The 21,368-nt window shown below is 38.2% G+C and overlaps 1 protein-coding gene and 1 pseudogene across 2 annotated transcripts in view; both read right to left on the reverse strand.

Annotated features, from left to right (window-relative positions):
• IREB2 (iron responsive element binding protein 2) overlaps window positions 1-13,142 on the reverse strand; it is a 55,918-nt gene extending 42,776 nt beyond the window's left edge. The window contains exons 1-2 of the mRNA XM_079128871.1: window positions 12,990-13,142; window positions 11,483-11,572 (exon numbers count right to left, since the gene is read on the reverse strand). Of these exons, the coding sequence (XP_078984997.1) occupies window positions 11,483-11,572; window positions 12,990-13,008 (109 nt within the window). The 5' untranslated portion in view covers window positions 13,009-13,142. The remainder of the gene's footprint in view (window positions 1-11,482; window positions 11,573-12,989) is intronic.
• A 158-nt stretch (window positions 13,143-13,300) lies between these two features.
• Window positions 13,301-17,980, reverse strand: LOC306653244 (proteasome subunit alpha type-7-like; annotated as a pseudogene). Its single transcript has one exon. The product of its transcript is annotated as a proteasome subunit alpha type-7-like (transcript).
• Between the last annotated feature and the right edge of the window lie 3,388 nt (window positions 17,981-21,368).

Here is a 21,368-nt window from a genome sequence, read left to right on the forward strand (position 1 = left end):
TCCAAACAAAAACCAACCAAAGAAACCACAGAACTCAATAACACAATCAAGAACCTAGAATTAATAGACATATATAGAATATTCCATCCATCAACGAGCGGATTCACTTTCTTCTCAGAAGCACATAAAACCTTCCCGAAAATAGACTATATGTTATGCTACAAAGCAGCCCTTAGGAAATGGAAAAAAATAGAGATACTGCCTTGTGTTCTATCAGATCATAATGGACTGAGAGTAGAAATCAATGACAAAATAAAAAACAGAAATTACTCCAACACCTGGAGACTAAATAATATGCTCTTGAATGAAACATGGATAATAGAAAACATCAAGGAGGAGATAAAAAAAATTCTTAGAGGTAAATGAGAATGACGATACGACACATCAAAATCTCTGGGACACTATGAAAGCGGTACTAAGGGGAAAATTCATTGCATGGAGTGCATTCCAGAAAAGAATGAAAAGTCAACAACTAAATGACCTAACACTATGGCTCAAAGCCCTAGAAAAAGAAGAACAGAATAACAGCAAAAGTAGTAGAAGACAGGAAATAATTAAAATCAGAGCTGAAATCAATGAAATTGAAACAAAAGAAACAATTCAAAAAATTGACATAACAAAAAGTTGGTTCTTTGAGAAAGTAAACAAAACAGACAAACCCTTAGACACACTAACAAAGAGAAGGAGAGAGAAGACTCAAATTACTAAAATTCGATGAAAAAGGAAACATCACCACGGACACCACTGAGATACAGAACATAACGAGAAGCTACTTTGAAACTCTGTATTCCAACAAAGTAGAAACTACTGAAGACATTGACAAATTTCTAGAGACATATGCTCCTCCCAAACTGAACCAGGAGAACATACACTATTTAAACAGATCAATATCAAGCAATGAAATAGAAGAAGCCATCGAAAGCCTACCATCCAAGTAAAGCCCTGGACCAGATGGATTCTCAGCCGAGTTCTACAAGACCTTCAAAGAAGAACTCATTCCAATACTTCTCAAATATTCCAGGAAATAGAAAAGGAGGGTACCCTACCAAACTCATTCTATGAAGCTAATATCACCCTCATACCCAAACCAGGCAAAGACACATCCAGGAAAGAAAATTTTAGACCAATATCCTTGATGAATATAATAAATATTGGCAAACCGTATCCAAAAACATATTAAGAAAAGTGTGCACCACGATCAAGTGGGGTTCATTCCTGGAATGCAAGGATGGTTTAACATCTGTAAGTCAATAAAAGTAATCCATCATGTCAATAGACGTAAGGATAAGAGTCATATGGTTATTTCAACTGATGCAGAAAAAGTGTTTGACAAAATACAACACCCCTTCGTGCTCAAAACACTAGAAAAAATAGGTCTAGTAGGAACATAACTGAACATTGTAAAGACTACTTATGCTAAGCCCATGCCAGCATCATTCTTAATGGAGAAAAACTGAAACCATTCTCTTTAAAAACGGGAACAAGACAGGGATGTCCTTTTTCACCACTTCTATTCAACATTGTCCTCGAAACTCTAGCCAGAGCAATTAGACAGACTAAAGAAATTAAAGGGATACAAATAGGAAAAGAGGAACTTAAGCTGTCACTATTTGCTGATGACATGATTCTATATTTAGAGGAACCAAAAACCTCCTCCAGAATACTTCTAGACCTCATCAATGAATTCAGCAAAATAGCAGGCTATAAAATCAACACGCATAAATCTAAAGTATTTTTATATGCAAGCGATGAAACATCTGAAAGGGAAATGAGGAAAACAACTCCATTTGTAATAGCCTCAAAAAAAATAAAATACTTGGGCATCAATCTAACCAAAGAGGTAAAAGATTTCTACAATGAAAACTACAAAACATTGAAGAAAGAAATTGAGGAAGACTTTAGAAGATGGAAAGATCTCCCATGTTCTTGGATAGGCAGAATTAATATTGTCAAAATGGCCATACTACCAAAAGTGCTATACAGATTCAATGCAATTCCAATTAAAATCCCAATGATGTACCTTACAGAAATAGAGCAAGCAATCATGAAAGTCATCTGGAAGAATAAGAAACCCAGAATAGCTAAAGCAATCCTTAGCAGGAAGAATGAAACAGGGGGTATCCAATACCAGAACTTCAACTATACTACAAAGCAATAGTAACAAAAACGGTGTGGTATTGGCACCAAAATAGGCAGGTAGATCAATGGTACAGAATAGAGGACATAGACACAAACCCAAATAAATACAATTTTCTCATACTAGACAAAGGTGCTGAAAATATACAATGGAGAAAAGATAGCCTCTTCAACAAATGGTGTTGGGAAAACTGGAAATCCATATGCAACAGAATGAAACTAAACCCCTATCTCTCACCCTGCACAAAAATCAACTCATAATGGATCACGGACCTTGAAATCAGACAAGACACCCTGCATCTTATAGAAGAAAAAGCAGGTCCAAATCTTCAACTTGTTGGCTTAGGATCAGACTTTCTTAACAGGACTTCCATAGCATAAGAAATAAAAGCAAGAATTAATAACTGGCATAGATTCAAACTAAATAGCTTTCTCTCAGCAAAGCAAACTATCAGCAATGCGAAGAGAGAGCCTACAGAGTGGGAGAATATCTTTGCCAATCATACTTCAGATAGAGCACTGATTTCCAGAATATATAAAGAACTCAAAAAACTCTACTCCAAGAATACAAACAACCCAATCAACAAATGGGCTAAGGATATGAACCGACACTTCACAGAAGAAGATCAACAAACAATCAACAAACATATGAAAAAATGTTCACCATCTTTAGTAATAAGAGAAATGCAAATCAAAACTACACTAAGATTCCATCTCACCCCAATTAGAATGGCGATTATCAAGAATACAAGCAACAATAGGTGTTGGAGAGGATGTGGGGAAAAAGGTACATTCATACATTGCTGGTGGGGCTGCAAATTAGTGCAGCCACTCTGGAAAGCAGTGTGGAGATTCCTTACAAAACTTGGAATGGACCCCCCATTTGACCCAGCTATCCCACTCCTCGGCCTATACTCAAAGGACTTAAAATCAGCATACTACAGAGATACAGCCACATCAATGTTCATAGCTGCTAAATTCACAATAGCCAGACTGTGGGACCAACCTAGATATCCTTCAATTGATGAATGGATAAAGAAACTGTGGTGTATATATACAATGGAATATTATTCAGCTATAACGAATAATAAAATTATGGCATTTGCAAGCACATGGATGAAACTGAAGAATATGCTAAGTGAGATAAGCCAATCTCAAAAAAACCAAAGGACGAATGATCTTGCTGATAAGCGGATGATGACACATAATGGGGGTTGGGAGGGGGGCAAGAATGGAGGAGGGAGGGACTGTATAGAGGGAAAAGAGGGGTGGGAGGGGTGGGGGGAAGGAAAAAATAATAGAATGAATCAAACATCATTACCCTATGTAAATGTATGATTACGCAAATGGTATGCTGTTACTCCATGTACAAACAGAAACAACATGTATCCCATTTGTACAATAAAAATAAATTAAAATAAAAAAAAAGAAGAGAGCTACAGAAATCCTCCTATTAAATGCCAACATCTCTCTAGGAGCTCTGCATCCCATTCCCACTGATCATTTTAGTACCACAGTCATCAATCATCATCATCTCTTTCCTCTTTTCGTAATCTACTGCTCAACTGGATTCTTCCCATCAAAATTTACAGTCTCCAGCCAGTTTAACAAAAAGATTTCTAGTACTGCCATCTTTAAATTTTCATCCAAGTTTTTGAAAGCATTATCCATATTACTATGTGTATTGTTCTACTCTCCATTCACCCCTCAGCCTACACCAATCTGATTTATAGCCTTAAAAAACCAAGAAGGAGGGTCTCTGCAGAGTCCTAATATCCTCTCCACAATATTCAACAAAGCTAACAATTTCCTACTTGAAGTACTCTTTTTCTGTTGGCTTCTACACCACCCTTCTTTGGAAGACAATTTTTATGTCTCATCTTACATTTCAGCATGACTTACAAACAGAGGCAATGACTGCCTTTGTTTCAGACTATATTCTCAAGGTTGCTTGCCGTGATTAGCCTCAGAAGATAAGTGTCTCCCTCTGTAGCAAAGGGCAGATAAGCTTACTGCCCATTATAAAAGATTTGGGTTCCCTAAGTCACAGTTCCTTTTCTACAACCACTGCATGTAAAAGTGTTGCATGGCCCTCATCAACATTACCTGCGGAAAATGGAGCTTAGGAAACACTAAGAATGTTGCTTTGCATGAGTAATAAACCATACATGTTTTTCAATGCAGGAGTTGCATGCTTTCTGCCAATATCAATAAAACTGTCAGGCTAACCTGTTAATTTCCAAGGAAGGTAAAATCTTATAACCTTTACAGTTCTTAACACTTTGTAGAAGCCCTGTTTTGGTTTCCACCAGATATTTAAATGTAGGAGTTCCTTAGAGTTCACATATAGGATCACTTCTCACTCTGTTGTCTACCCTAAGGGTATTGCTCCTATAGCTTCAATTATATCTTGAAGTACTCTTTTTCTGCTGGCCACCAACAATTCAAAAATATTTTTCTGCAGTCGATCAGTCTTTTGAGCTCCAAAACCACCCTCCTGATTACCTACTGATATATTCCCAAATTCACTAGTACCTAAGCTAAATTCAGTGATTCCCCTCTGTCCCTGTCCCTTATCAGTACCTCCTCTTGTGCTTTCTAACTCAGTGAATAGTACCACCATTCATCCAGAAGCTTATGCCAAGACAAGCATCATCCTTGACATCTCTCTTACCTATCTTTTTAATTTATCTACTTCTATCACCATTATCATAGTCTAAATCCCCATCACCTCTTCTCTCGTCTATGTTCTCTAGGTCACATTTATACCCCTCCTCAAGCCTGCCACACACCAGTAATTTTCAAAGTGAAGTCCCAGGATTCCTGCAAGGCTCTGAGAGCCTTTCAGATAATCTGCACGGTCACTGAGATATTGTTTTTCCCCCATCACTTTGACATTTGTAATAATGATTAAAAATCAATGGTGAAGCCAGGTGTACTGGCCTATCTCTGTAATCCCAGTGATTTGTGAGGCTGAGGACAAGTATATATCACAACTTTGAGAGTAGCCCAGGCATCTTAATGAAACTATCTCAAGAAAAGAAAAGGGGGGGATGGGGTGGGGCAGGGTGAATAATGATATAGTTCAGTAATAAAGCACTCCTGGATTCAAACAGTACTGGGGAAAACAAAACAAAACAAAACAAAACAAAAAAAAAAAAAAACAGCGGTAAAATGGCTGCTGTCTTGATAGGACTCAAGAGTGGTGGCACCAAATTGTATTCATGTTGTTTAACACACAAAATACAAGTTTCACTGAAGAATGTCCTTGAAGCATAAAAACTTCATTTTATTAAATCTCAACTGAAGTCAAATCTTAATATTTTGTGTTATAAAAAATACAAGTACATAGACAACATATCTGCTCAATATCAAAGCACAATGATTGAGAAAAAACTAAAGTATCCAATTTTTTTTTCAAGGAACACTGTTTTCACTTGAAGGGACAACTGACAAACTATGGTTATTTAAACCTTGGTTATTTAGCAGACAGTTTTTAAAAAATGAAGTAAGCTTGTCTATTCATTACCTAATCCTACCACTATCTATCTGGTCATTACATTCATTAGTATTTGAGAAGTACAGGTTCAGTGAGTTATGGAGATTTTTCTAAATGTGGACACATATATTACACAATATATTTTTTAAAACCATATATACACTTTTGTTAATATCATCACAGCCCTCTAAACATGAGAACCAGAGCCCCTATGTGACTGTATGCTCTAAAGGCCTCCTGTCTGCACTAGTGTGTGGAATAAGACACATAATAAGATGCCAGCACCTAGACTTCATCTCAATCTACCTAGAGGGTCACATATTGAGCTGCCACTCTTTCTCCAAGCCTCCACATCATCCACAAATTCTGCCAGCACCTTTTCTCCCAATATACACACATACCACCAGATGCTGGTCACTGGATCTTCCGTCTGAACTCCAGAGGGTGGCCAACTGCCAGCCCCTCCAGACCAACTAGTAAAACCAGCAAACTTCATGGTTATCTAGTGGGTCAAACTACATCTTTTCCAATGAAGACTGAACCCCTTCCAAGTAGTCCTTCCTTGGGCATTTTCCCGTAGCCCTATAGTACGATTCAGTTTCTTTTAATCTAATAATTCCTCTTTTATCACAGTAATTAAACTTGCTCTTTTTATACTACTGAGTGATTCCTATCAACATACTAAAATGCTTATAATAATTCACACATTTTCCACAGATATTCCCTTTACTAAACTGTACTTTCCTTAGCACAAAAATGCTCTTAGGGCTGGGGTTGTGGCTCAGTGGCAGAGTGCTTGCCTAGCATGTGTGAGGCACTGGGTTCAATTCTCAGCAACACATATAAATAAATAAAAATAAAGGTCCATTAACCACTAAAAAAAATTAAGAAAAAAAAAAGATGGTATCTTAGCCATCTTTCATCTTCCACTAAATAAATGCTACTGAGTGAATTAAATGGTATTCTTCAAATTAAGGCACCAAGTAGAAAACTGGACTGGATTATCTCTGCCTCCATTAATCAGGAATTTCTAGAATTCTGTGAATCCTGAAAGATAATTCTTTAAAGTTAGATAATCAAAAAGACATGTGGGAGGCCAAGCACAGTGACCAACCTTGAATTAAAGGCCTCCTGTCTACACCAGTCCCTTCACTAAAATATTGCTGCATGGAAGGCTCCATTGCTTTGCAGCAACTAGACGTCATCTGCAAGGTGCCTGGAGGGTCACATGTTGAGTTCACACTACCTCAAAAGAAAAAGGAGAGCTGCAAATGTAAGAGGTAGAGATGCAGAAGGCCCTGGGTTCAATTCCCAGTACCAAAAATAAATAAATAAACAAATAAATAAATAAATAAATGTGGCTGGGGATATAGCTCAGTTGGTGGAGTGTCCCAGGTTTCAATCCCTAGTACCATACACACATTTGGGAACCAGGATGCTGGTAACTTAAACTGAGAAAGTATGATAACTTGTGTTATCATATTTTTGAAATGAGCTGATGACAACAGTTATCCTTTTGATTGAAGATTCAACAGGTGGTTCTTCCTCTGACAAAAAGATGCTGAGGTCTGCTATTTCATATGGGGGGCAGTTGATGAAGAACACACAGAGGCTCCCTAGACTGCAGGTCCCACTTTTTAAGGATAAATGACTACTATTAAGAATAAGCAATACAGTGTCTCTCACAGTACAAAGGTCACAAACTATTGGCTGCATATGTTTTCTTAGCATAGCTTTAACATTTTAAAATATAAATTGTGAACATTTAAAAAACAGATTTTCTTTTGTTTTTACATGAAAATCCAAATTTCTGGCTTAAGATAAAAATTGGAAGATTGTACAATAGTGACCTCACACTTCCACTGAAACTCAGTAGCATCATTTTTTTAGAGGGCATGTACTCTCCTGTTGGCCACAATTCCCAGCAGGGCCATTTCACTTGTTTATGCTTCCCTTGGTTCCTGCAACCACGAGTGTGCAATCACTGGCATAACAGGTTTTTACAAGCATAGGCTTTGAAATCACAGATTTTTGTTAATGTTTCTCTGCCACCATATGGCAGGTAATGATACTTAGTAGGACCTTGGCCAAGTGAATAAGAGAACTGATAGAAATGGATACAGTAAATACTCACTAAATTCTAGTAGTTTTATTACTTCTATTAAGCTGGGAATAGAATGGTACTGAGGAGAAAAGTGTTGGTCTTGAAATCAGAAGATATAGGTCTAAGTTTCCTCACTTAGAAGATAAATCACTCATGGAAAATATAGTTGTTAAAAACTGAACCCGGCAAGGTGGTGCATGCCTACAATCCCAGTGGCTTGGAAGGCTGAGGTAGCAGGATCTCAAGTTCAAAACCCGCCTCAGCAAAAGTGAGGCCCTAAGCAACTCAGTGAGACCCTGTCTCTAAATAAAATACAAAACAGAGCTGAAGATGTGGCTCAGTGGTTGAGTGCCCCCCAAGTTCAATCCCCAGTACCAAAAAATAATTTAAAAATTAAAAATTAAAAAAAAAAAAAAAAAAAAAAAAAACTGGCTAACTGGGCATGGTGGTGCACACATGTAATCCCAGCTACTCAGGAGGCTGAAGCAGGAGTATCACAAGTTCAAGGAAGCCTGGAGCAATTTAGGGAGATGCCATCTCAAAAAAGGGCTGGGATGTGGTTCAGAAGTAGGGTGCACTCCTAAAATGCATCAGGCCCTGGGTTCAATCCCCCAGTTGCACACAAGAAAAGGGGCAAGGGCTAGGAAGTAGGCTTTACATAACCAAGAGAGAGAAACAGAACACGCTGAAGCAAGTTGGAAATACTCAAAGACTGGAGTCGCAGTTGCTCTGCACCTGCCAAAAGCCTTAAAGAGACAGTGTTATCTTTAGAGTTCAGACTGAAAAAGGCTGGGGGCTAGGGCAAGAAACCAGATGGAATAGGCATAGGATAAACCTAAAAAACCCTACTCAAGGCCAAGGGACTGAAGAAAAGATGAGAAAACTGTGCTAGAAAGTCCTATAGTCCACCAAACCTTAGCAGCAGTGTTAATTCACACCTCTGTCTGATTAGAGTTAAGGTATTGTTTCTGTCTCTAAGCTGAACTGGGCCAGATGGATTGACTTCCGATAAGCTCTGAATTTGGTGTCTCTGTGTTTTAATATATTATTACCATTGAGAGTTTAGTTTAAGAAGGCAGTAAAAAACAGATTCATGCTAAGATATTTTTTGCTCACTAAGGCTTATAAAACAAGTAATCGCATTTATTGATGAAGGTGCAGAAACATTCTCTTCTGATTCATTATTGCTGACATGTAAACAAGCATTACCTACTAACACAACAGATGTACTTCCTATTGCCTGTTCACATTGCTTTCGTGAAATGGACAGTCCTCAGTGTTCTGTGGCCTCCTTGGCTACCACTGAAGTAAAAGCCCATCCCTTAGCAGGTCAATAACCAAAAGTCTCCTGAGAAATGTCATATACTAGGACAACTAGATTTATCTCTCAAGATTTGTAATGATGACACACCAGAACCGGAAAGGTGTTAAGAGATAAGCTGGAGACTCCAAATGAGGGTCTCATCTGAAGACTTGGAAGAGGGCAGAAACCTAAAGTCCCTGAGAGAAAAAATAAAGAGTTAATTCTGGGCCACTGCCTACTTTCTTGAGATAGCCACTTTTCACTGGCCTGGGAGCTCTGTATCATTACAATCATTCTTCACTTGAGCTAGTGGGTATCTCTTCTTTGCAATCAAAATGCAGAGCTAATGCCAAGACTCTTGGGCAAAATGTGCTGTTGGTGAGTACATCATTGTATATGATATGTAGAATCATGTTAGGAAAACCAAAAATCCTTAGAAAGTTATATTATATATATATATATATATACACACACACACACACCAAGTATAATTAAATCATTTCATTGCTTACCCAACTCACAGACCTTTCCAGAGCCCAACAGAAGATTAGAAAAAAGGACTAGTGTCCAACTAGCTAACTGAACCACAACAGAAACCAACCAAATCTATCAAAATAGGTTAAAACAATAGGCAAAAAAGTCATCTACAGATACATTCTTAACTGGTTGATAAGCTAGTCATAACAAGAAAATGAATGGTTAGGAATAGTCATACTGGGCATTAATATCAAAATAAGTAAAGTGACTATGGAGACAAAAGACTAGAGTAGAAGTGAAAAAGACACAGGGATAAAGAGACCAGGCAGCCTTCAAGTGATAACAGAATAATAGACTCTGGCTTAGAAATTCTGATCCCGAAAAAGCCTGTTCGCTCTTGTTGTCTTTGGATTTCTTGAAACTGCAACATCTTTTTTACTTGAGTGTTTGCTTCTTACAGTCCAGAGTAAAGAATGGAATAGAAAGTATAGTAAAGTTAAAAAATAAAAGTGTGATGGGGGGGTGGAAGAGCACACTTCTATATATTCTATATAATAACAAACTTGCTCCCCAAAATATTAGGGGATAGGGATATGTGTACTTATATCACACAATTATTTATATATGTGTATAAATACAGACATATATCAACATTATTTATAAAGAGAAAAGTTGGAAACAATCTCAAAACTCAAAATTCTGTTAACCTAACCATGATGTATTCATACTGGCAAGATTGTGCAAGCATTAGAAGCTATAGAGAAGTACAGATAGCCCTTTCTATCTGAACTCATGCTCCCTGATTCAGAAACCAAACGGATTCACATAGCCTGGGATAGTTGTATTCAATGACATGGAAAGATGTTCATGTCATATTAGGTTTAAAATTAAAAAATTACAATATATACTACATTTTCATTAAAAGTAGCACTTAAATATACTTGTATATACACATAAAAATGAGACTTTCCATACTACCTGTAATGTTCATATCTTTTTGTGACTCTTATAAACAAGAAAGACTCTAAAATACTAAATGCAGATTTTCAAAGATTATAAGGTATGATTTGGATACCAAGTCCTGACTCTATTTTAGGACTGAGTGTACTGTAATTAAGAAAGTAAGCTGTCAGGAAGGAAAAAAGAAAGGGTAAATACATGACCTGAGATTATGGAGGAGGGGACCTGGGGCTTTACACCAGCTAAAGGTCTGACTAAAGGACTGACTAGAATAAAATATTTATTTTAGACAGTAACTGTTACTGGGCAGTCTCTTCACTGTCTTCCCCTTCACTAACATATTCATTCATTTTTCCATAATGCCATTCATTCTAATTCTCTATGGTTGACTATGCGCCAATCATGTCCTTTGTATATAACAATTCATGTCTCCATTTCTTCAGAAAGCATAATGACTATTCCAGACAACACTCAAAAAACCTGCCTTGAAAATAGGTACACTGTCAAATTCAGAGGTCTACCTAAGAGTTACTCAAAATCTCTGCGCTTCTAGTTAGTGCACTAGAGAGCCAAATGGGCAGCTCCAGAGCATTAAAAAGGCAATTCCCCATGAGGGAAATCACACAAGATCAAAACGTAATCAATGTCTATAATGTGTTCCCTTCCATACCTTGAATATAAATCGGGGAAGCAAAAGAATAAAATGGCAGAACATTAATACGTTTACTAAATTAAAAAAAAAAAAAAAGAATTAGTTTCCTAGAGAAAAAAATTATCACCTTTTAAAATGAGAAATTAAGATATAAGCTTAAACCCTCCTCAAACAAAAGTTGTCCCAAGAGGAATTTTAAAAAATTATTTTTTTTAAATGGTAGAAATGTGTGTAGGTATACCTGTTTCAACATGGTAGAAATAAATTGCAAATTTCTTCAGCTCAGCTTGACAAATGCACTTTAATTATCAGAAATTAAATAAACCTCCCAAAAATGTAAATCAACATTACCATACTTGGTGCCTCCAAGTTTAGGTACATTGAAGAACTTCTTACTTGAATCATCATTTAATGTTTCAATAAGGTACTCAAAGGCATATCCTGCAGGGGTAAAAACAAAACTTTCATTAAACATAGCTACAAAAGTTTCTAATTCAAAGTAAAATTACCTTTTGCCCAAAAGAATCTTCTGCAATGGTGGAAATGTTCCCTATATGCATTGTTCACTGAGGTAGTTATTAGCCACAAGTGGCTACTGATCACTTGAAATGTGGCTACAGAAGTTGACAAACTGAATTTTTAACTTTAATTAAGTCCCACTGGCTAATGTCCAAAATACTGGCAGTATAGTTTTAAATCATGACTCTTTTTAAGCAAAAACTGGTAAGATAATTCACTACTAAAATGTGTTTGAGAATTCCTGGAAAGAACAAGAATGACTTAAATGGTTTATAAGCATGTTTTAGAAAGATATGTCCTGAAAATTGTGTAAATCTAAGACAGAACAATTTGAGAACACAACTATATTAGCAGAATTGTTTTAAAAAATTAAAAAGATTTTTATGAGCATTCAACAACAGACCACAAAAAAAAAAAAAAAAAAAAAAAAAGGAAAAAACTTCTCATAAGGCATTCTTGGTCTTAAGGATTAAGATAAAACTTAACAACAAAATATCGAGGTAAACTAGCATACTCTCCCTAACAGTCCTGGTTTTGTAGCAATTGAAGCTGAACCTCATTGTCAAAGACCCAGGAATCTCACTGGAATATGCCCAGCTCCAAATGTTCTCCAGGGAAGTGGCAGAGAGGCAGCCTTGAGGCTGAAAAAAACCTTTAGATCTTTTGTGAAGACACTGCAGTGGGTGGGTAGGACCCTCAACACTGTTAGGGTCTCCATCCAAAATGAAGAGAGATAAGCACAGCCCACTTTCAGAATGGCTAGTGTTTTCCTCTTTTTGTAGAGGGAGGTGGACGTGGGAGGAGACTCTTAGCTGCAATCAATGGTCGGGAAACAGGCTGACTAATGTTCAGCCGTGACTGCCCCTCATTCCGCTTCCAGAAACAGAGAGGAAAAGGTTCGAGGCTGGACAGTGGGCTAAACGACAAGATACTTGAGACCAAAACAAGGAAACACTGGTTCCCCCACCCGCATCTCTCACAAGTGGGGGGGCGGGTAGGGGAAGACGGTGGGCCTCTCCCTGTCCCTGGTGTTACTGACCAGGGATAGGAGGCCGCCGGCATCAAGCGGCGACCACCGGGGTGAGGTAGGTGCGGGTCACAGCCAGCGGCCGGGCCTAGATTGAGGACCCGCTGGGAGAGTGGGGGCAGGGAGGCCTGCCATCCGCGGCCTCCGCGCAGAGTGCGGCCCAGCAGATAGGCCCCGAGGGGAGCATGACCTGAGAGCCCCGAGGGCTCCGGGCGCCGGCCGGGCGACTCTAGGCGAGAGAAGCAAGGAACACGGCGCCCGGGCGGCTAGCGTCTCCAGCATCCAAACTCAAGTCGGCGGCCCGAAACTGACCTGCACTTGGGGCGTCCATCGCCGGAGACCATATTATCCCTGCGGGGAGGGGGCCGGCGGGGGAAAAAGGGGGAGGCCGGGCCGGGAAGAGGGGGAGGAAGACAGGCGGACTGGTACGGGAGGAAGGAAGGAAACAGTCTCACGCAAACACCGCGAGAACCGCAGAGCTGGCCCCGGGTCTGCGCTCGCGGGATTTGCCGTCAACTCCCGCGAGATCTTCAGCATGGAAACAAAGAAAGAGAAAGGCCGGAGCTTAGCCAGTAGGCGACTTCTTGCGCAGTCGCCGCTGTTCTCACGAGTGGGGGCGGGGCTCTGGAAGGCTGTAATGTACGCGTCTGTGGCTGTGCCGGGGTTACCTAGTTGTGGCGTCGAGTGTTCATTTGGGGTTTCTGAAGTCGAGCGGTATGTGGCTTCCTGGGGGGTGTCTTTGGCAGTGGCGAATTGCAATCGGAACTCTTAGGAAAAAACACTTTAAAGAGAACCACTCTCCCCCAGTGATAAAGTCTAAACAATAAACTAATATGAAGATGGCCAGACTGATCCGGCACATAGGAGGCGCCAGCTAGTTAAATGAATTTTTCGTTGCACTCCTGTAGCGTCAACCTCTTCCTTTCCGCCGACTCCAGCGGCGGTTGATCCTTCTAGTCTGTCCCTCCGTCCCTGCTCTTCTAATCCCTGCATTTCCCCCGCCTCCTTATCTCCCCGTGGTAGCCAGCTTCCCAGAAAGTGTTGCCTGTACATGTCCTCCCATTCTATCCCTCTCCCGTCTGACTTTCACTCCCAGAAATGTCTTTGATCAAGGTCAGCAATAACTCTACTTGTTAATCTCATTTCTCAATCCTTATTCACCTACTCTCCTTTCATTGAAACATGCTTTTTCATCAGTTTCTGTGACTCCAGATTTTTTTTTTTTTTCCTTACCGATGAGGGTGCTTCATCTCAATCTCCTTTGCAGGCCCCATCTTTGGCCCAACCATTACTTTTAGTGACTCTTAAATACCTCAGGGCTCCTCCCTTGCTCCTCTCTCATTCCGTTTTTCCTGGCCTCATTCTCCCCTCTTCGTTTCAGTTATTAATATGTTGATGCCTCCTAGCCTACCTGTTACAACCCTATCTCCTAATCTGTTCGATACTTCCAACATCCCGCAGGCATCGTGGATGCAAAATCTCCAAAACTGAACTCATCTCTCCCTAAAATCCATTATTTCTTTTGTACTCCTGTGTCAGTGAGTGGCATTGCTATTCTCCCAGTTATGCAAGCCAGAAGCTAACACATTATCCTGGAATCCTTCATCCTTTTCCTTTAGTCATTGACCCAAGTCCTGTCAACCAAACCCCAATTTCCTCGATTCCCCATGCTACCACTCAGCTCTGGGTGGATGTGACAATCTTCTCAAAAAGACTGTAGGACATTAGTACTCATAATCTCCATTTTCATGATAAATTAAACCTCAGAAGAGTCAAGTAACTTACTCACCTTAACCAACTCAGCTACCGAGGAACTGACTGACTAAATATGGGAACTCAATTCAAATGGATGTACAACTTTTCATGTTCTGGTATGTCATGCCTATTATTCATACCTTACACCCTGAATTTTTAGGCAGAGTGACCTCTGTCACCTCTGGAACCCCTTATTTGCTCTTCTTTCCTGGAACATTCTGCTATGCACTGTTGGGCTAACCCCTACTCGTTCTTCAGGGTTCACCCTCAGTCCATTTATTCCTATAGGAAATCTTCACTGATCACCACCCAGTCTGGGCTAGGAACATGAAGAAATGCTTCCCTAGCATTCTTTTTTTTTAAATATATTTTTTAGATGTCAGTTTTTATTTTATATATTTATTTATATGTGATGCTGAGAATCAAACCCACTGCCTCATGCATGCTAGGCAAGTGCTCTACCACTGGGCTACAGCCCCAACCCCTCCCTAGCATGCTTTATCTCTATTAAAGTACTTTAAAGTACTTTATTGTGCTTGATTGTAATTGCCCATTTATTGTATTGTCCATCTCTCAGATGCTTATAGGTGCATACAAGAGAGTACCCAATTAACAGTGGCTTAAACGATACAGACCTATAATTATCTCACATTAAGGAAGTCCACAATAGGCAGTTCCAGAATTGATAGTGAGACAGGAATTTGGGGAACTATATACAGAAAAATATACTGAGTCGCAAGGGAAATACCATGAACCTGGCACATGCCAAAATTCTTTTACATCATGTATGCCAAGGATCTCCTTGTCCTGAGTTGAGGTCCCCTCTCCAGGAACTCCTCCAACCCTCAGTGACACTATGACAAGTCAACCATGTCATCAAAAACCCAAGCTAATGCCTTATTTTGGCCCTATGCAGTTGGTTTTTGTTCCTTAGGCTGTGGTCCTCATCTCATGGTTGCAAGATGACTACAGCAGAATGTCATCCTTCCAAAAGCAGGGGGGAAAGTGATGCAGAATCCCTCTGCCTTTGTGTCAGAATTTTTTTTTCCTGAAGATCTTAAACAGATCTCTCATTGATCAGAAATTAGACAGGATTTCTCCACCCTCTTAAACCAACACCTCCTTTTTATGACTAATATCTTGTAATGTCTCCTTTACTATCTGGCATAAAATTCACAGGTAATATTGTATACACGCAACAATAATTCATTTAATGCCTTAAATGTAATATAAAGGAGAAGAAAAGGTAATTTATTAGAAAATAATATATATCATAATATGTAGATGCACAGGTATGTATATTAGATGACAAAGGAGTAATGGATTTATAGAATATAATATTCAACTGAATATAGTTGACAATTTTTGTTTACATTGGATATTTCAAAATAAAACAATGCATACATTATAGCATGCAAAAATAGATATTAAGAATGCATATTGTGTATATATAAAATATTTGTACATACAAACCATCAATAACCAGCTTACATGGAGACTAATAAAAATGTATTTAATCAAATATTGAAAGTGTAATTGTGAATGCGATTTTCTGAAATGGTGAATAACTCTTGGTTAGTTACAGAATAAAATAAGCTGGGTGTGATGGCACATGCCCGTAATCCTAGTGGCTAAGGAGGCTGAAGTAGGAGTATCCTGAGTTCAACGCCAGGCTCATCAATTTAGCGAGACCATCTCAAAAACATAAAAGGGCTGGGGATATGACTCAGTGATTAAGCTCCCCTGGGTTTAATCCCTGATACCCAAAACAAAGAAACAAAAGCCCAGAAGAAAATAAAATACAACCTTCTTTCTTTTTGCAGAGTAGTTGTAGCTATCCCTGGAAAATTAGTAAAACCACAAACAAGTAGCTTTTTTTTAATTTGTTTTATTTGTAAATGGGGTTAAGTTTTAGTCTCATATAAACAATTTTGTTGTTGTTTATATGCTTGTGTGTGTGTTTATCTGACAGGTGAATATCTGACGGGTGTTCAGTGAGGGATCTTATTTGTTTCTTTGTTGTACAATTCTGTCTTGTGGAATACAGGCAATCTAATAACATTCATTAATTGCCAAAAATGCCTTCACCATGATGACAACCAAAATCACCCTACCATTTTCCCCAAGTCCTGCTTACATTGAGAAACATTAACTTAGGTCAATTATGATGTGTCTTCTTGTAGCTGGACTCACTGCTTGCATAACAACAGTTTTATTGAGATTTAATTATTTTTTAACTGAGAGTGAATACTCAAAACTTCATCCAAATTACTCATTTCTCAAAATTAATTTTTTCTTAATTAAACCTGCTTATCTGAAGAAAACCAACACATTAGACAAGTTATAGACCGGGCTTTCCTGGAATTATGACTGCTTTCAACAATTACCGAAATCTGCTTTCAGAGTAAACTTTCACATCAACCTACATCTGATCATATAACAGACTGAAGACAGCCACAGATTTGGCATTCTTAAAGTAGCCCGTATGAGTACTAAAGGTAATGCTGCAAGCTAACATTTCTTCTAACTCTTCCCTAAGTAATTCCAAGAGGTACAGCAAAACATTAAAAAACTCCCAGTGCTCATCCTAAAAATTGGGCATTCTTTAATTTTTTTCCTTCTCTGCTTCTTCCTTTCCCTTTTCTATTTTGGTACTTGTAATTCAATTTCTTTAACATTAAACATTTTTAAAGGTTGATTTCTTCTTATTATAACCAGTTCAATGTTTTTTCCACCAGACTGGACAACTTCTAGCAAAGCTCTTATTGTTAATTTGATAATTTATTGTCATTTGCTATAGCATCGTTTGTGCAATTCTTTTCTAGAAATTCTGGGACAGTTTTAGCACTTTGGCCTATTGCATTTGCTTTCCATGCATGGTAAGTACCAGAGGAATCTGTCTGATATAACCCAGGGATACCATCATCATCAAAACCTACAATTAAGACAGAGATATCAAAAGGCCTTCATCCATTGGTCTGGGTATAGTTCTGCTTTAAAGTTGCTATGAAGCACATTATATATTCTACAGTGATTGGGTCCTCAACTGTAAGCTTATGGCTCTGGCACTCCATTGGGGCTCTGTTTATTACTACTCTAGCATCAGCAGTCAGTCCTGCAAAAGCCATGCAGATGTGATCATCAAGGGCACAGATTTTCCTCACACTTCTTTTAAGTTTGGCAACAGACTTTTTTTCCTACTCCAAGCACAACTATATTGGTGCTTCAAATTCCAACTGCAGTGGATTATTTCTTCACTACTTCCTGGGCATAATCCACTTGGAAAAGGTGTCCATCTGTGGAGACAAATGTGATTGCCAGCCTCATCTATTTCCTACCACTCCGACACTTGACACGGTTCTGTTGAAAGATCATCCTCCCTCTTGAGGGCCATAGGCGTGGCATGTCTCCATGTGCAGTTGCTTTTAATACTAATAATTAATATATCCTTAGATTCAGATCATAGAGAATACTGGGGAAATTTCATGGTGCTGGGATACAAAATAACATACAATAAAGTTTAATATTAATACTTAGATGAAATTATAAATAAGCAATTATGATTTACTCAAATTTGTAAGGAGCCTGTGATTTCTTTTAGTATACAAATTCTCTAAAAGTTATATTATGTGAGAGTATTCCTCTGAGATTTGATGTGGTGTTTGGTCTTCATTGCTTTCTTAGTGTTTATGATTAAGTTTAAGGATATTTTTCACACTTAATAAATAAATAAATAGGTTAATCATAGGTACAATTTTTATTCTTCCTATGTTTAGTTAGAGTTTTAGTTTGCCTTTGAGAATATAAAATAGAATAAATATTAACTATAAGCTGATTCCTCTACTCTCTGTTAGTAATAACAAAAACTTGCCAGTGTTAAATAACTAACATTAGAGTTCTTGGAAAGGGTAACTTCTATAGAAACTTAATAACATATTCGTTTAGGGAAATTAATACTAAATGGGGCATGGTGCTCTCTACCTTGCTGGGAACTGTTTTTCCTTTTAAGCTATCATACAGTAAAAACATGTTTATTAAATAAGATCATTAATTATACTCTTGAAGATTTTTTTACTTTACATTTCCTTGTATTAACCATAAAATGATGTAATCAATACCAAAGAAAAAACATACAAGAAGACTAAAGATTAAAACAAAAGAATAAAGATTCAGACTCAGCCTCAGAACACTTGGTGTCTCTGTGTGCTGTTTCTCCACCACACTGACGCCTCCCATCCACCTCAGACCCCCAACTGCTGCTAGGGCTGGACCCTGGCAATTGCCCTTTTGTATTAAGACACCATTGCATAGGACTAAGATTCCCACAGAGCCTAAGATACTACAGGAGCTGAAGCTGGCTGGGTATGGCTTGTACTAGCACCTGGAAACCTTAATTCTTATACCATAAAATTCACCAATTTTAAGCTTATTTATTTTGTAATACTTGCATGCAGTTTATGAAATAATAAAGGTTCCATATATTCATCACCCAGTTTTCCCTTGTGTAACATAGTACAATATCCAAATTAGGAAACTGTCGTTGATATAATCCTTCCAGCTTATTCAGATTTCATCAGTTTTATATGCATTCCTTTGTAGCACACACTCACATTTAATTCATAGGTATAGATTTGTTTGACCACCACCACAGCAAGACACAGTACATTTCCAAGGATCATTCATGTTGCCCTTTTATAACCAATAAAATCTACTTCCCTCTTAGGCTGCCTCTTCCTTATCTCCTACCCTCCAACCTTAATCTGCTCTCCATTTTTAATATTATACAAACAGAATCATGTGGTATGTTTTCATAACAAATTTTTTCCAACTTATATTCCCACTGAGATTTTTTTAGTCCCCTTTTTAGATCAGTGTCCTGAGCGATGTCCAGGCTGGTTCATCTTTTCTTTTATAATTAACCCTTTTATTTTGGAAATTTTCAAAGATACAGAAAAATTGCAAGATAATTACAATAATCTTTCTTATATACTTTACTGAGACTTACTTGTTCACTGTTAGCATTTTATCACGTTTGCTTTATCTCTCCCTATATATTATATATAGCACAGCAAGGTCCTCATTAGTTCTTGTTCTAATTTTTTTCCTGAGTCATTTCAAAGGAAATATTAGAGATTCTGACCCTTTGGCCCTACTTCATGGTATATCTCCTAACATCAGGGACAGTCTCTTACAAAATCACAATACAATAATCAAATTCAGGAAACAACTTTGATATAATACAACTCAATTTATATTCATATTTTATGAATTCAAATAATCAGATCTTATGAATTTGAATAATCTATACTCAAACACTTATATAATTTAAAAGTTTATATTCAAATTTTGCCAAATGTTCAAATATCATTTTTTCCTAGAAAATTTTTCCTCACCCCAGAACCAATCCAGGATCAAGCATTGCATTTAGAGGTCATATCTATTGAGTCTCCAATAATTGGAACATTTCCTGCCATTAATTTGATTCTGCAGTGTTGACATTTTTGAAGCATAGTGGCCAGTTCCTTTGCAAAAATGTCCTTCAATTTGGGCTTGCCTAATTATTTCTTCATGCTTTTACTTACTCTATATATTTTTGGCAGGAATGCTACATAAGTGATGTGTTCTTTTTATTTCATGATATCAGGAGGCATCTGATTTTACTTAGCTCTCTTTTTGGTAACTGGGTCATCTCCTAACCTAAAACTGGAGCAGGATTTTAATTCAGGTCTGCAGGACTCTAGAGCCATGTTTTACCTATCCATAGCTCTGCAGTTAGATGTGGTCTCAGGTATTGCAAGGTGTGTGGATGGAGGCTTCCACTGCCTTTGGAAATCCTAGTATGATCTCTCAGTAGCTAAATCCCGAGTCCTGCTGTGTTTGGCCAACATATGTTTTAGTTCTCATTGAGAAAGCCTGTTTAGTTATTGATGGTTCCAAAATAAACATCACATCTTTTTTTGGAGGGGAGGCTACTGGGAATTGAACTCAGGGGCAGTCAACCATTGAGCCACATCTCCAGTCCTATTTTGTATTTTATTTAAAGACAGGGTCTCACTGAATTGCTCAGTGACATGCTGTTGCTAAGGCTGGCTTTGAATTCATGATCCTCCTGCCTCAACCTCCTGAGCTGCTGGGATTACAGGTGCACGACACCATGCTCAACTAAATATCACATCTTAAAAAATCAAAATCATGATAAACAAGAATGTCTGCCCATTCTGTAGCTCAGCTTTGAAGTCACTGCTGAGCCTGATCATCGAGTAAGATAAGAGCAATTGGACACCAGTCCTTAGTATGTGAAATCCTAAGGAACCATTATACATCCAAAGCAGGTAACTGTACGTTCTGCCTATCTGGTCAAGAGAAATGCAGATAGAAGTTTTTGTCTTTTCACCAATAAGAATAGACAACATATTAAAAGTTTTTAGAAAGTCACTTAAATCTCTACTACCAGCAGGTAGTTAAGAACATTGATTAAGCTGAGCGTGGTGGTGCATGCCTGTGATACCAATAACTTGGGAGACTGAGGCAGGAGGATTGCAAGTTCAAAACCAGCCTCAGCAACTTAGTGAGGCCCTAAGAAATTTAGCAAGACTCTGTCTCAAAATTAAAAAAGGGTTGGGGATGTAACTCAGATGGGTTCAATCCCAGGTGCCAAAAAAAAAATATGTTGATGTAGACTCATAGTGCAGAACATGGGCTGGGGAGATAGCTCAGCTGGTAGAGTGCTTGCCTTGCAAGCACAAGGCTCTGGGTTCAATCCCCAGCACCGCCAAAAAAAAAAAAAAAAAAAAAAATCATAGTGCAGAACACTATCCTTAGAACTGGGTTAAGATAGAAAAGAATTAGATAAGGCCCTTATTTCTCAAACCCTTATTGCTTGCTTGCTGCTGCATCATTATTATTATGGCATTGGGGATTGAACCCAGGTTGCTT

The sequence above is a fragment of the Sciurus vulgaris genome (assembly GCF_902686455.1).
Source record: "Sciurus vulgaris genome assembly, chromosome: 2".
NCBI lineage: Eukaryota > Metazoa > Chordata > Mammalia > Rodentia > Sciuridae > Sciurus > Sciurus vulgaris.